At 46.7% G+C, this 15,851-nt stretch overlaps 1 protein-coding gene across 1 annotated transcript in view; it reads right to left on the bottom strand.

The window, feature by feature from the left end:
• Positions 1–5,577: 5,577 nt before the first annotated feature.
• Positions 5,578–15,851, bottom strand: part of Setd7 (SET domain containing 7, histone lysine methyltransferase) — a 46,663-nt gene continuing 36,389 nt past the window's right edge. The window contains exons 7-8 of the mRNA XM_048424509.3: positions 14,519–14,676; positions 5,578–10,114 (exon numbers count right to left, since the gene is read on the bottom strand). Of these exons, the coding sequence (XP_048280466.3) occupies positions 9,934–10,114; positions 14,519–14,676 (339 nt within the window). The 3' untranslated portion in view covers positions 5,578–9,933. The remainder of the gene's footprint in view (positions 10,115–14,518; positions 14,677–15,851) is intronic.

The following is a 15,851-nucleotide window of genomic DNA, read 5'->3' as shown; positions in this document are numbered from 1 at the left end:
CAACTGCATTCTAGCTATAGATTTTAAAGTGCCATCACACATTACAAAAATTGATTTTTTTAAAAAAAATATTAACCAGCTTTGTTTGATCTAGTTTACTGTAGGCACCAAATGTGCTGTTTATTAGCCCTCTTGAAATTTGGGCTTTTAAAACAATTAAAAAGCAATTAAAAGTTCAATCTGGTGATTAAAAAATTAGCTCAGGTTGTTTTTGTTTGTTATTGTGTGCATGTGTGTGCATTTGCGTGTGTGCACGTGTGGTGCTGGGGATGGGACCCAGGGCCTCACACATAGTGAGCACCTGCCACTCAGCTATTTCCCAACCCCACAGACTTCTTTCTCCTCCTCCTCCTCCTCCTTCTTTTCTTCTTCTTCTTCTTCTTCTTCTTCTTCTTCTTCTTCTTCTTCTTCTTCTTCTTCTTCTTCTTCTTCTTCTTCTTCTTCTTCTTCCTCTTCTTCTCCTTCTTCCTCTTCTTCTTTGAAAAGGCCTTATGTATCCAAGGCTAGCCTTGAACTCACAGTGTGGCCCAGGATGACCTTGAATTCCTGATTTTCCAGCCTCTGCTTCCCAAGTGGCACTTGCCTGGCCTTTGCATTTCTTCTGAAGACACACTAGAATTAGGTCATTGCTTTATATCTTCTTGACGGAAACAATATGAGAATAAATCCTCGCCACAAGGGGGAGCTGAGCCACAGAGAAATTCAAGGATTGTTTTGGACTCAAGGGCTGAGGGTGAAGGCTGACCCAGCAAGAGTAGTCAGCAGATGGGAGACGCTTTGACTAACGCCGACCACACTTCGGTCGCTCAGACCCCAGCCATAGGGTTCGCCCTTCACTCACTTTCCAGTGACTTATTTTTGGTTCTGGAGAGCAAACCCAGGACGTAACGGTTGATGGGTGGGATGTGAGTGCCCTGTCCCTGAGCTACGTCCCCAGTCCCGCGGCTCAGTTCTGCTCTGATGGACAGTCCTTGGTGGCTCTGGTGGTACTGCCTGACCCAGCGTGCTCCCTTGATTTCTCCGTCTTCTTGCTCTTCCACGGCACTTGTGTCTGATCTTCTGTGACTATATGCCTTACAGTGTGTGTGTGTGTGTGTGTGTGTGTGTGTGTGTGTAATTCTAAGCTTCCTGAGGCCAGAGGAACATTTTAGGCATGCTCACTCTCTGCCTTATTCTCTGGACAGGGTTTCTCACTGAAACCCTGTGGCCAGCAAGCCCAAAGTGATCCTCCTGTCTCCGCCCTGTCCCTGCCCCTGGCCCAGTTCTGAGATCAACATCGAGGTGGAGGCCACACCAACTTTATGTGGGTGCTTCCTGGGGATCTGAACTTGGGTCATCATGTTTGTCACTTACAGTTCAGAAACTGCTACTGTTAATTTTTTTTTTTTTTCCCGAGACAGGGTTTCTCTGTAGCTTTGGAGCCTGTCCTGGAACTAGCTCTTGTAGACCAGGCTGGCCTCAGGCTCACAAAGATCCACCTGTCTCTGCTTCGTGAGTGCTGGGATTAAAGGCGTGCGCCACCACCGCCAGGCGCTACTGTTAACCTTGAAGATACACCCCGTATTCTCCCTCTCCTGAGCATTAGTTCCTCTTTCTACCTAGACCTCCACCCCCACTCCAGGCTCGACAACACTGCCAGAGCAAAGGTGTTACACGTGGGAGGAAGTTTTGGGACATGTGCAGCCATGGTTTCAAGTGTGTTTCTGATGCAGACATAGTAGCACGTACTTGCAATCCCAGAATCTGGAGGCAGAAGAATCGCACACAGTCCGAGGCGACTCTGAGCAACATCGTCAGACCCTGACTAAAAACAACAAAAGAAGAGGCTGGCAAGAGAGCTCAGTGGGCATTGGTGCTGGTTGCCAAGCCCAGCAGCCCATGTTAGATCCCTAAAATTGTCCTCTGACCCACGCACACACACCATGGCTCAAATGTGCCCACCTCATCTCTATCTCCAGTAACTAAATAAATGTAATTTAAGATACTTTCCCAACAAACAAACGAAACAAGACTGTGTTTTTGGAAACCGTGATAAACTCAGTTGAACAAAATTGGTTTTCAATGGCAAACATTGTTTCACTCCTTCAGGTGGCTTTCTGGGCACCCTTTCGTCTGTGAAATGGCATCTAGTCCTTTGGAACACAATCACCTCTGCTCACTGGGCATCGGTGGTGTTCTGAGAGAAAATGGCCCTGACAGGGAGTGGTACTAACGGGAGGTGTGGCCTTGTGGATGGGAGGTGTGGCCTTGTCGATGGGAGGTGTGGCCCTGTGGATGGGAGGTGTGGCCTTGTCGATGGGAGGTGTGGCCTTGTGGATGGGAGGTGTGGCCTTGTGGATGGGAGGTGTGGCCTTGTGGATGGGAGGTGTGGCCTTGTCGATGAAGCGTGATACTCTTGGAGTGGGCTTTGAGGTCTCCTAGGCTCAAACTACACCCAGTGAGAAGGACCACTTCCTGTTGCCTGCAAGTGAAGATGTGGGACTCAGCTCCTTCTCCAGCACCATGTCTGCCTGCATGCTGCCATGTCCCACCATGATGATAACGGACTGAACCTCTGAAGTGTGAGTGAGCCACCACAATAAAAATGTTTCTTTTGCTGGGTGGTGGTGGCGCATGCCTTTAATCCCAGCACCTGGTAGGCAGAGGCAGGCGGATCTCTGTGAGTTCAAGGCCAGCCTGGTCTACAAGAGCTAGTTCCAGAACAGGTTTTAAGGCTACAGAGAAACCCTGTCTCGAAAAACCAAAAAACAAATAAACAAACAACCCCCCCCCCCCAAAAGTGTTTCTTTTATAAGAGTTGCTGTGGTCATGCTGTCTCTTCACAGCAACAGACACCCTAGCTCCCACCCCTGCTCATCCAGCTCTCCTGCCAGCCCTGACTCCTGAGGTTCCTGAAAAATTCACACACTCATTTCAGGCTCGGGGTCTGGCAGTCTCCCCAGCCTGGGATGATGACTCGTGGTTTGTGTTCACCCTTATGGAGGAAGGGTTTCCCTGACTCCCCCTTACGAGGCTCACCCCTTCCCCACACTCTCTATTCCTTCTCCTTTGACCACGTCTACCCACCTGAGCACGTTTGGTTATCTTCTGGTTTGTCAGCGATGTTTCCCCCTTGCTATGACCTCTGGACCTGCTCTATGTAAGGCTGAAGAGATGTCGGATGGACAAATGGAGAACATGCTTCTAGGTTCTGCCATCAATTACTTAAGAGTGCACCCTCCACATACAGGGAGACACTGATATCTGGGCACCTGTCAGCAAGGGGAGGGTCCTAGTTAGCTGCAGAGACAAGGCACTTATAGAGAGGAAGAAAGGGGGAGTGATAGCTGCTTTTTTTTTAACTACAATTTTGTTATTGCTAGCAGGGGGCGTATGTGCCATGGAATTCATGTGGAGGTCAGAGAGCAACTTGACAGGAGTTAGATCTTTTTTTTTCCACTATCTGGGTCCCAGGTATTGAATTCAGGCCATTACACTTGGTGGCAAGCACCTTAACCCTCTGAACCTTCTAAACCAGCCCTCAGAATAAGCCTTTATTTTAAAGATTCGTTTTACTTTGAATTATGTGTATAAGTGTGTGTCCGTGTGAGGTTGTGTGCAGATGCATGCATGAGCCGGCAGAGGTCAGACAAGGCTGTCACGATGATCCCTGAAGCTGGAGTTAGAGGCAGGCATGAGTCACCTGACACTGGTGCTGGCAGCTCCAGGCCTCCAGCAGGGCGGTGTGTGGTGTTTTTGTTTTGCTTGTTTGTTTTTGTTTTTTCGAGACAGGGTTTCTCTGTGTAGCCCTGGCTGGTCTTGAACTTGAACAGGGTGTAGCCCTGGCAGGCACAGAGATCTGCCTGCCTTTGCCTCCCAAGTGCTGGGATTAAAGGCCTGGGCTACCACTGCCCGGCCAGTGTGTGATCTTAACGGAGTGAGGACCCCTGAGTCATGTCTCCATCCCTGTGCTGGGATTGCTAAACAGCGTACAGTGTGACTTCTTTTAGTAACTTAAATACATAGATAGGCCCACCATACGGGCATTGTTGCTGCTTTTCTTCCCTAGACAGCCAAAAAAAAAAAGACAACAGAGGATTTTATATTTTGTTTAATACTTGCATTGTTTCTATAGCGCAATTATAGCAATCTTTAAGTTTACTTTTCATTACAAATATTTGTCAAGTTTTGTTTCAGAAACATTTTTCCTACTTTCTTGCACATGCGCCCAGACACACTACAAAAAAATTCATTCATAACACAGTAAGGGCAAACATTACTCATGTAAACATCTTCCATTAATTTCCCATAATTTAAAAAAATCATAGAATTATAGATATTGAATAAGGCTCATAGATTTAATTCAGATTCCACAAAAGACCAAAGATGGTTTGTTTTTTTTTTCTTTTTAAACTGTGATGTGGTTGACTTTTGGTTACAATCAAGGCCGAAAGCATAGCCCCTGGCTTCCATTCCGTAAACACACCTCACAACCCAATAAATGCATTTTAGGGTAGAGAGAACATAGAAAACCCAGGAGGAAAAACATTTGAAGAAGGGAGCTAAAAATCATGGACATAACTTCATAACTTTCTTATGTAACCACAGGCATGACGTACGTAGTCCCTGCAGTGTCAATCAAGGCAAGTACAGTAACCAAGGAGACAGCGGAGGGTGTACTGGCTCAGTGTTCATATTGCTAGTTTACACAGTGACAATTTGTCGGATTATTGTTTCATTATATCCAGGACCAAAGATGGGTCGGGAAACACACTTGAGTGGCATATGATTGTAAAGGATTTTTTTTTTTTTTTTTTAGAAAAAAAAATTTGTTTTGTTTTCCTTTCCTGTAACTCAAGCGTCAGAAGAATTGGGAGGTATGTCTTAGGTACACGAATGATCTTCATAGGACATTTAACAACTGCGTGCGTGCGAAGTCACAGACAGGAGTCAAGGGTTTCCATGATCCGCGGAAGTCTCCCTCTCTGGTGAAGTTGGGTGCTTGGATGCATAGTTTTCCAGAGCTGAGACGGATACGGACTGTGCTGAGAATGCCCCCCCCCCCCCCCCCCCCCCGCCAGCGGCTGCCCCCCTCTCAGGACAGAGGGAGGGCAGAAGGCAAAAAGCATTGGTAAATCTGTGAAGTCCCACCCCGGGGTCTGGACCCCAACTCCACTGAGGGTAGCCTCCCTGACATTGTGACTAGGCAGTTAGGGGTGGCGAGTGAAGGTGGCCGGGGAAACCCGCGGCCAAGTCTGGTTTCTGATTCTGCTGCCCTGCTAAGAAATTGTGCTCCGATAACTGCACCTGTGTCTCTAATGCCTCGATTCTCTCGCAGGCCCCTGAGAGGCCTGCAGGGAATCACTAAAAGGTAAACACACCTCCATTAGCACCGAACTTACCACCAGAAAGCGGCTGAGGCACTGGGGAAGCCTACCTCACATCAGACACCACCCCGCCAGGAGGTGGGCGCCAGTCAGAGGGCTTTGTAGGCTTTTGATTTCTAAAAATGAAAATTGATCTGCATTATATCTCAATAGACTCATAATTCTCACCAAAAATTTTGTCATGTTTTAAATAGCACTGGAATAATTCAACTTCATTTAAATATATTCATTCTACCATGAAAATATTTCATACAAACATCTATTTACATACAAACACATTGAAATTTGTGAAAAGGGTTCCCACCCCTGCAGCTGTATGGCTTGAAATAGTTTCATTGCTTTGAATATGTATGCACACGTTTGGCAAATAAAACTTTTAAAATTTAGTATTTTTGAAAACAAACCCCCCAAAACACCCAAAAAACAAAACAAAAAATCCCACCCCCCAAAACAAAACAAAAAACCCTCCAAAAAACAAAAACAAAACTAAGCAAAGCAAAAAGACCCCTGACACCAAGGCTTAATATTTCTGAAGGGGGAAAAAAAAATCCAAGGTGTATATTGGAGGAATCTGTCAAGGTACCTCAAGTACCCTTACATTGAATGTATTTTGAGAACCTTTGATCTGCAGCAAATAAACATTACAACTATCCATCTTGCAACATAGTTTTGCTTGTTTGTCTAAAACAAAAGATGTCTGGATTCTAAATCGCTACTCTGAAGACAGAACTTGAGGTGGCTGTTGGAGAACAGACAAAACCCAGAGCTTTTGACCTTCTCAGAAGATTTTAAGTGTATTTTGCAGTGAGAAATTTAGATTTTTTTTAAAAAAAAATCTCTTAGGTGAAGATTAATAATAGTGCCACATACTGTCTCACAAGACAAACTTTTAATTCAGTGTTCATGATTGGTCGTCCCCCCCCCCCCCCGCCCCCAGTCCTAGGGATGTAATCCAGGGCCTCGGGTTGCTAGGTAATCGTTGGACCACTGAGCTACATCCCTGGCTCAATGCAATTTTAATTGTCACAGTTAAATGTTGTAAATGGTTTCATGGCCTCGTCAGTTGGCACACACACACACGTGTGCATACGAGCGTGTGTGCGTGTATGTGTGTGTCTGTGTGTGTGAGAGGGGTTTGGTGATAAGGAAATAGTTTTTCAAGTGTGTTGAACCCCAAAGGGTAATTAATCTGAACTCTAGTCCCAGTCAGGTTCAAAGAGGTCTTGACAAAAAATTTCCTTCTTAGTTGCTAGGGGAGATCTGGAATTAAGCAGGTTAAAGGAAGAATAGGTACTAAAAACTCAAGTCTTCCCTACACTTTGCCTTTTTAGCCTCATGTCCTAAATTCAATCCTTACATTTGCTTATTAGTTCAAACGAATGTCCCCACTAAGGGGCATGCTCTGTAGATTAGTTCCTATCCCTAAATCTAACACAGGTAATAATAGTTCATCATACAAAAGGTGCTAACGATGGATCCAGTCATGCGGGGTTGGACCGAGACAGCTCTGAATGAATGCCCTGGCAACTATGGCGTCAGGCGAGTTGTACAGGCCCCGGCTGTTTGGAAGACAGCAGAAGGGTAATCCTTCTCCCCCTACCATGTAGACTCTCAATCCTGTCTGTCTGTGATTTTGATCCTGATGGAAGACCAGATTTGCCTGCTTCCTGTTTCCTTCTACAGTAGACGCGAAGTAGAAGGTGTTTTCTGATGCTTTTCCACTTTGGTTCAAAAGAGAAACAAACCTCAAACTACACTGGTGGTTAATTCTCTCTACATCCCCTACCCTCCACAAATACTTCTCTGCCTCTACTACATCCGGCCTCTGCGACTTGCAACGGAACTGCGTATCTCGGGGAGGGCGCGAACAGTGACCAGAATGGGTCCCACTCGGAGAAAGACACACAGACAGTGAAGCAAGACCGGAGAGGAACCGCTAGACAGAAAGAGGAAGAGCAATCAGCTGGGCTGCCGTTCTGCGCAGACACCAAGGCTTCTCACATAGCAGAAAGAGAACCGAAAGATGCGGGAAGCAGACAGGGAGAAGGAAGATGGAGCGGTTCAGCTGTGGGAACTGCTTCCTGTGATCTGTCTAAGGGTCACGTACAGAGCGCTGGGCTTGAAGCCCTGACTGCCTTCCTCCAGCATGGAATGTGAAACATAGATTAGTAGCTAGCTCACCGGCCACAATTCTTCAATCCATTTATATATTAAAAAAAAAGGATGATTTATTTTTGGTGTGCGGGTGCACGCACGCCACACCGTGTGTGGTCGTGGACAGCTTTCAAGAGCTGCTTCTCTCCTGCTATGGAGGTCCTAGGGATGAAACTCAGGTCATAGGCTTGGCAACAAGCACCTTTACTTGCTAAACTATTTTGCTGGTCCTCAAGGTCACAAAGCTTGAATGAGATCGCTAGAGTAGCCCTTTAGGATAGGAGTTGAGCCTCCATGGCAGCTGAGGCTGGGTTCCACCTCCGGGTGTGAAAACCTGTGGACACACCATCTGAGGTGGGACCTGCCCTCTCCTCCTCTGCCCCCCATCTCTCCACCTAGTCTCACCACCCAACTGACGTGGCTGAAGAAAGCCATCTTTCTCTCCGAAGCAGCCAACTGCCTTTGAGCACATTTACACGAAAGCACCTCTCAGGATCCAAATCCAGAGACCCCAGCCTTCGGTCCCAGCTTCCTGCATGGTCTCTTTCTACAGAATAGAAGCGATCCTATCCTGGTGACTTGTAGTCTAAAAACAATTCGGCTGTCTTGCAGGAGACCTCCTCAGAAGTCCCAAGGATGTTTCTCCCGAGGGAACTATCTTCTCAAGCTTTTCAAACAGGGCCGCAGCCAGCTTTCCTGGAAAACCCCACCACCTAGGTGCAGAGCCGGAAGCTGGGTGTGTCAGGAAGCTTGTAAAAGAGCCCAGGGTACGTGGCTATCACAGCTGAGGCTGAGTCCTCCATTCTGGGGCTGTTTGATGGGCAGGCTGTGCGCAGTCCCAGATGGGACACTTGCGAAAGCTGTTGTTAAGAGCAACGTGCAACTGACAAAAAAGAAAAAAAGAAAGAAAAAGAAAAGAGCAAACGTCCCTTGACCTGTCTCCTCCCTCCATCTCTGCCCATTCCCAGCAAGCATCTCTGTCCATTCTGAGCTCCTTCAAACCTTAACCCAACTCAGGCCACAGCTAACACTATTGACAGCTGCAGGCTTCAGAAACGGTTGTTCCCAGGCTTTCTTATGATGGAGCGACACCTTGGGGGAGGTGACCCCCAAACTCAGCATTCATTCAGAGCCATCCAGTTAAGTTACAGATCTAGTGAGCTAAACTAAAACAATGTTTTTTTTTTCCCTCGGTGTTTCTGCAGTTGTGATTACATATGGCTTGTGAGGTGGCAATATACTATTGGTAGAGACCGCACAGGCGTGAACTCTTGGCTTGCAGAGCCTGTTAAGTGCTCTGAGATCACGGTGGGGAGAAAGCTTTAGCTACAGATCTGATTCGCACCTAGCCATCAGCGCGTCTGTCTTCCTGGCACTGCTGTCGGGGAGCATTCTGCAGTCCGTGTTGGAATGCACGTTGGCTGTTGTAGTTTGAATTCAGAGAGCCGTGCCGCAAGCCAGACTGCGCTAGGTTATGTACAATGAATGTGTACCCGAGGAGAAAAGATTGCCAGCACTACTGAATATACTGCAAAACTATCACGATGACTGCTTAGACACACTAATTTTCCTCTCTTCTTCCTGAAAGTGCATCTTACAGCTCCTTCGTAACTTAACGCAGACAAAGCAGATTCGCTTCTTCTCACATCTGAAAGCAAAGGTATCTTTGTTTACATGCGAGAATAATAAGTCTATAATAACAGTCTGGCCCTATGAGCCAGGACTTTATATTAGGACATAAGAATGAGATGCTAGAGAAAGAACTAAGAGAGACTTAGACACTGCTGTGAAGGCAGAGTCCACTGGGAAGCTCTCTCTCGTAAAGGATAGCTAAGGTAGGGAGTGAGGCTAACGAAAAGGCTCAAAAGACTGGGCTTCAGTTCACTAGGAGAATAACAACAAAAACAAAGCCATTCTATTGCAAGATACAGATCAAAGGTTAAAAGGCAAATGACCCTACATTTATATAAAGATGTAATCACTTCCTGCCCCGCAGATGGCAACATGCAAGGGTGACTGAACACCGTTTGCAATGGCCATAGAAAAAAACATCATGAAAAAAAAAAACCCCATCGACAAAAAAATGACCAAAGAATCCCATTTCCCTTTATCAGCTGAATCATTTGGTATCTCTGAACGTGGTCCAGATTTAGACTTCAACCATCAAAGAACATCAAGCTGTCTACAGTTCGACAGTACCTCTCCGTAGGGCGTTGCTGCAAGGCTAGCTAATTTTAAATCTGGTATGAGTAATAGTCAAACCTAGTTAGTATGCGAGAGAGTCGTTGCTAACGCAGGGTGAGAGGATGTGACGTCACAGCATGAACAGTCCCTGGTTGTCCCGTTGTCAGATAAATGTAGTGCATAGATCCAAGTTTCCACTCCAGGTCTCTGGACCCCAGGGTCAGGTCTTTCACTTTTGCTGGGTGGCCTGGAAGGCCTTCAGCTCCACCTGGTACCACTCGGGGGCTTCGGGCCCACTCTTCCCCGGAGGGCTGTGGTCATAGCCGTAGGCAACGGTCAGCTCTTCCTCAGCCTCCACAGCTCGCAGCGTGCGGATGCACTTGATAGGCCCAAAACGGGGGTGGACAAACCTAAACAGCAAGACGGGAAAGGTCATTCCTGAGCCAAAGTGCAGGACCTCAGTGGCAAAGGGGAGCATCTTGTCCAGGTACACTGGCTGGGCATCACTCCTGGGTTCTCAGAGTGTGGGCTCAGCTCCAGCAGCTGTAGCTTCAACAGGAACTTGTGAGACAAGGGGTATCTCAGCTCCAGATCTGCTGGGTTAGAACACTCAAGGCAGGCTGGGGAGGGAGCTCTGCTGGCAGTGTTGACCTAGTATGCGTGGGGTCCTGGGCTCTTTCCTCATTATTTCATAAACCAGGCGTGGTGGCACATGCCTGAAGTTCTAGCATTAGGAGATGGGGCAGGACAATCAGAAATGCAAGGCTATCCTTGGCTTTATAACGAGTTCAAGTCCAACCTGAGATATATACCACATCCTGTCTTAAAAAGAAAACCCCAAATCCCAACTCCTCAGACAATGCACTGGCCTTGTCGTATTTTTTAAATTTTTATTGTATTTGTATGTGTGTGTGTGTGTGTGTATGTGTACAACATGTGTGTGTGTGTGTGTGTGTGTGTGTGTGTGTGTACGACATGCCATCACAGCACATGTCGGGGTGGTCAGAGGACAACTTGTAGAAGTTGATCCTTTCCTTCCACCATATGGACCCTGGGGATCCAACTCAGGTCTCCAGGCTTGGTGACACATTCCTTTACTTGTCGAGACATTTAGAGTCCCTGATGAACATAAGGCAGAGGGCACATCAAATGGGAAGACGGTGTTTCTAGAACACTGGGATAAAACCAAGGGCCAAGCGCTCCCCCTGGGCTTACATTCCCAGCCTTGTGCATATGATTCGGAATAACTTTCATGAGGTATAAAAAGTAACAACTCCTATTTGACACCAAGGAGGCCTCTCTCTAACTTTATGAAAGGGGCCTCTAACTTGCGGTCAGGAGACTGGCTCTAAGTTCTGGTTCCGTGTGTATCACTGTGTTCCATTATGTTCCTGTTTTCCTGAATGTCACTTTCCTGATCTGTAAAATCATGACAATACTAGTAAGACTTACCCTAGATGGTCTCTGTGGTGAGAAAATGGGGTCACATGTAGCAAGCCCCTTACACAGTGCCTGGTACAAAATGAAACTCTACTAAGCATATGAATGTGTCCATGTGTGAATATGTATACAGGAGTGTGAGCATGTATGTACGTGGATTATGTGGATGATCCTGTATAAGCCGTGTGTGGCATTCATATGAGTATATATGTGAGCATGTGTGCACAAAGCATTCAGATTGAGCTCCTTCACAAAGATGTCTAGACCATGGATTCAGGAATTTTTTTTATTATTGTGGCTTTTGGCTGAGGACATAGCTAATGGTAGAGTCCTTGCTTGGCACATACAAAGTCCTGGCTTAAGATCACAATTCTGTATACATGTATGTATGTATACACATATGTATGTATACATGTATGCATGCGTGTATACATGTATGTATATATATATGTTTGTATCTACCTGTCTGCTGTCTATCTATAAACAGGTATGGTAGTTTGAATGAAAATGGCCCCCATAGGCTCACAGGGAGTGGCATTATTGGAAGGTGTGGCCTTGTTGGAGAAAGTGTATCGCTGGGGGCAGGCTTTGGAGTTTCAGAAGTCCAAACCAGGCCTGGTGTCACTCTTCCTGCTGCCTGTGGATCCGGATGTAGAACTCCCAGCTACCTCTCCAGCACCATTTCTACTTGCATGTTGCCATGCTTCCTGCCCGGATGACAATGAACTCACCCTCTGGACAATAAACTAGCCCCAATCAAATGTTTTCCATTGTAAGAGTTGCCATTGTCATGGTGTCTCTCACAGCAATAAAAAACCCTAACTAAGACAAAAGTGTATGACTGTGTAGCACTGGTAGACCAGACTAGCTTTGAACTCAGAAAGCTCCACTTGCCTCTGCCTCCTGAGGGCTAAGATTAAGACCTGAGCTACCATGCCAGGCAATTTTGTCTTTAAGTTGACATGCTTCATTATAATTTTTATCATATGATTTTGGTATGAAAATTAAATAATGCTCCTGATGTGGAGTTCTGATTAACTTCCTAGAAGATCCACTGGGGGTGGGGGAGGGGAATCTGATATGGAACTTTTGGGCCCAGGGCTTCTTTTCCAATGTTCTTGTGGCTTTATTCTCCTGTTTATATGATCATTGCCATCTTTGTACTTTGATGTGTTTTTTGTTGTTATTTTTAATTAATGAATGAATTAATTATTCCTAGACAGTGTTTCTTTGTGTAGTCCTGGTTGTCCTTGAACTGACTTTGTCGACCAGGCTGGCCTCGAACTCGAGGTTCGCCTGCTGCTGTCTTCCAGGGCTGGGATTAAGAAACTCAGTCTTCCCCGTCTCAGACTTCGAGGAGCTGGGGTCATAGGTGGGTATCACCACACACACAGAGTATCATGAGTCTGAATAGATAGAAGATAAAGGAAGACTTGGTCTCAGGTGTTAAGGCTTGGCCAGGGCAAGCCTGGGCACACACTGCACTGGGTCACTCTGCCTCCAGATCTGAGACCTAGCTGACTGGGAGTTCCCGGGAGGAACGAATGAGGTAAAACATGCGAAGCATCCAGAGTAGGGCTAGGGTATATGGGCATACCCTACCCGTACCATGAGCTTGGTATGTGTGAGCTCCTAGGTTCAATCTCTCACACGAAGAAGGGAGAAGAGAAGCACGGAATGAGGGGAGAAAGAGAGGGACCCAGAATGAATGTTCCGAGTCTATGCCTGTAGAAGTAGCTCTGGATCCAAAGCTCTGGGCCCAATGGTTCTGGACCCTAGTTGACACATTACCGTATTTACAGGTAGCAGAGCACTTGTGTGATTGCCCACTGGGCATTGTGTGCCAGACGTCAGTGAAAGGAGCATAGAGAAGTGCTGTTTCACTTCCATTAATGTATGCATTAATGCCAGTGGCTTGAGGAAACACAAACGCCAGGAATTGGAATCTGAAGTTTGCATTTGGTTAGTATTCAAGCGGTCATTACCCCATGTAACTGAGTTTTGGCCATGTTGGGCTTGCAAAACAAATAACAACAACACAATAAAGAAAACAGCCGGGCAGTGGAGGCACGTGCCTTTAATTCCAGCACCCAGGAGGCAGAATCTAGGAGCTCGAGGCCAACCTGGTCTACAAAGTGAGTTCCAGGACAGCAGGGCAACACAGAGAAACCCTGTTTTGACTCTCCCCACCTCAAGCAAGCAAGCAAGCAAACAAAAAACCTACTACCACCACCACCACCAAAGACAACAAACTGAAAAACCCAAAATAAAACCTGCTGAGCAGAGACTGATTTTGCACAAACAGAAGCTTCTCTTGTTTCCAGTTCTCTATTGCGCTTGGGGAAAAAAGGCTGTCTCTGTAGTGAAGTCAGACAGGCTCGATTCACATGAGGGGTCTGAGTGGCCTTTAGGATGGTTAGTTGCTGTGATTTTAAGCAGCCATTGTTAGGCTGGCACAGCTGGGAATGAGCTTTAGCCAAATTCACACTAGCCGTGGAGGCCCCGCAGCTAATAAGAGCGTGCGTTTCATTCCACATGACACACGTCCTTTGCCCTTTCAGCCAGCCATTGAGAAGCAGCTGGAGCACCAGGACTCCAAGTCACCCGGCTAGTCACTGCCGGGATGATTTCCATGGCATCTCAAGGGCGAGTCTCAGGAGCAGCGAGCTCCAGATCCTGGCAAGATGAAATGTTCGGAGCGTGGTCTCGCACAGCGGAGGGCAGAGGGCGGTAGCTACAGCGCCAAGCAGGGAAGGGTACGATCTATGGCTGAGCTGCACTGCCGTTCCCATTATCTGTGTGCACATGTGTTATGTCTGTACCTGTGTGCACACACTGTGTGTGTGTGTGTGTGTGTGTGTGTGTAAGCCAAAATACAATTTTGGGTGTGGTCCTCAAACACCATCCACCTTGTTTTGAGTACTGGATTACTGGGTTTCTCACTGGCCTGGAACGTTCTGATTAGGCTGGCTGGTCAGTGAGCCCAGGGAATCACCCTGCTTCTGCCTCCTCAGTGCTCGGGTTATTGAGTGCCTTCCCCCACCCTCAGCTTTTTATATAGGTGTCGAGTGGGGACCGAACTCAAATCTTCATGAAGCCCTTGGATGACTTAACTGCTCCTCCCCTCCCTGGTTCTGTAATTCGATCTTTAAATGAGGAAAAAAAATCCAAGTGCAAATAAGGACACAATAAAGCAGCCACCATATCTCTATGAGAGTTCTTTTGAAATCGCGTTTTCATCGCACGGCTAGAAAGCAGGGCGGTTTAGATCCTGAACCTTAAACCACAAGGCTGAGGCTCATGGCAAAGGGCCTGCCTTTCCCATGCATGGGTCCCCAGGCATGGGTCCATCCAGCCACTAGCATCCTACTTACATGTCATAGATGCAGTTTGGCGTGAAGGAGTGATTCGCCTTGTGTCCCAAGGAGGCACAGTACTTGGATACGTGGTTATAGGGCTCGGGCACATCAATGACTGTTTCCTCGTCAAGGGAGAGAGTGTTCCCATTTAGGGCCCAGTCCCTGCTGTCCACCTGCAAGACACAGGGAAGCGGTGCTGGAGAGGGCCTTTCGCACAAGAGCTCAGAGCATCACAGAGGCACTAACTCATTTATCCTAACGCTTCATAGTTCCAGAACTGCAGACACGAGCGCTGGCCAAGACATCTTCCCACACAAGGATAGAGCATCCAGACAGCTCAGCTTATTGTTTATTGTATCTCCCTCGTTTTATATAGAGGAAAAGGCTTTTTGGCTCTTTCCAAAGACACACGAAAAATATCAGGTAAACTTGAACTCAAAATAAACGAAGAAGAGGCTGTTGAGATGGCTCAGTGGTCCAGACACTGACTTCCGAGACTGACTGCCCAAGTGTTCCGCTCCCAGAATCCACATGGCCAGAGGAGAGAACCTTCTCCTGGAAGTTGCTCACTTGAACGATAGCACATGATCCTCCAAATAAATGTTTTTTTTTCTTTCTCTATTCCTGTAGCCCTGGCTGTCCTGGAAATCATTCTGTAGACCAGGCTAGCCTTAAACTTAGAGATTCACCTCTCTCAGCCTCCTAAGTGCTGGGACTAAAGGCATGTGCTACCACTACCCAGTCATTAATGTATTTTAAAAGTATCTATAAAAGGCCCACACCTCTGCTCCAGTGGAGGAATCAGGGTAAGCAGGAGACCGTTTTGAAGCCAGTGTGCTTTTCTACCTATCCAGGGGTCATCATTGTCTATAGCACAACCACTTGGCTCCTTCAGGTTGGATATTGAGAGGTGAGCAGAATAGCCTAATGGCCCTTATAAAAAGGATTATGCTTTCATAGAAATTATAAATCTAGCAGGCATGTCCAACACAAATGTCACTGCAACACAAACACCATCCACAGTTCATGTTTGTGAGCCAAACAATCAAGTTTCAGTCTCTCTTAACTTTAAGTAAATTCAACAGCCTTGTCTTCCTTTATTTTTACAAGTTATCCTTGGCTCCACATAGCCCGTGGATCACAGGACGGACACCTCTCCTAGATAAACCAACCCTTCCTCCTATACGTTACATTTATATGTGACATTCAGTCAATAAACCAGGTATCACCACAGGCAGCAGTATCAATCACGAAGAAGGTCCCCTTGGATTTCATCATTCCCCACCTATCATGTAACCACACAGCACTGATCGGCTGTGTGGAGTGTTGGTTGCTTTACGTTGCTGTT

This window comes from Myodes glareolus, chromosome 20 (assembly GCF_982192425.1).
Source record: "Myodes glareolus chromosome 20, mMyoGla1.1, whole genome shotgun sequence".
NCBI classification, from domain to species: Eukaryota; Metazoa; Chordata; class Mammalia; order Rodentia; family Cricetidae; genus Myodes; species Myodes glareolus.
The sequence above is the reverse complement of the archived record's forward strand: the minus strand, read 5'-3'. Positions and strand labels throughout refer to the sequence as shown.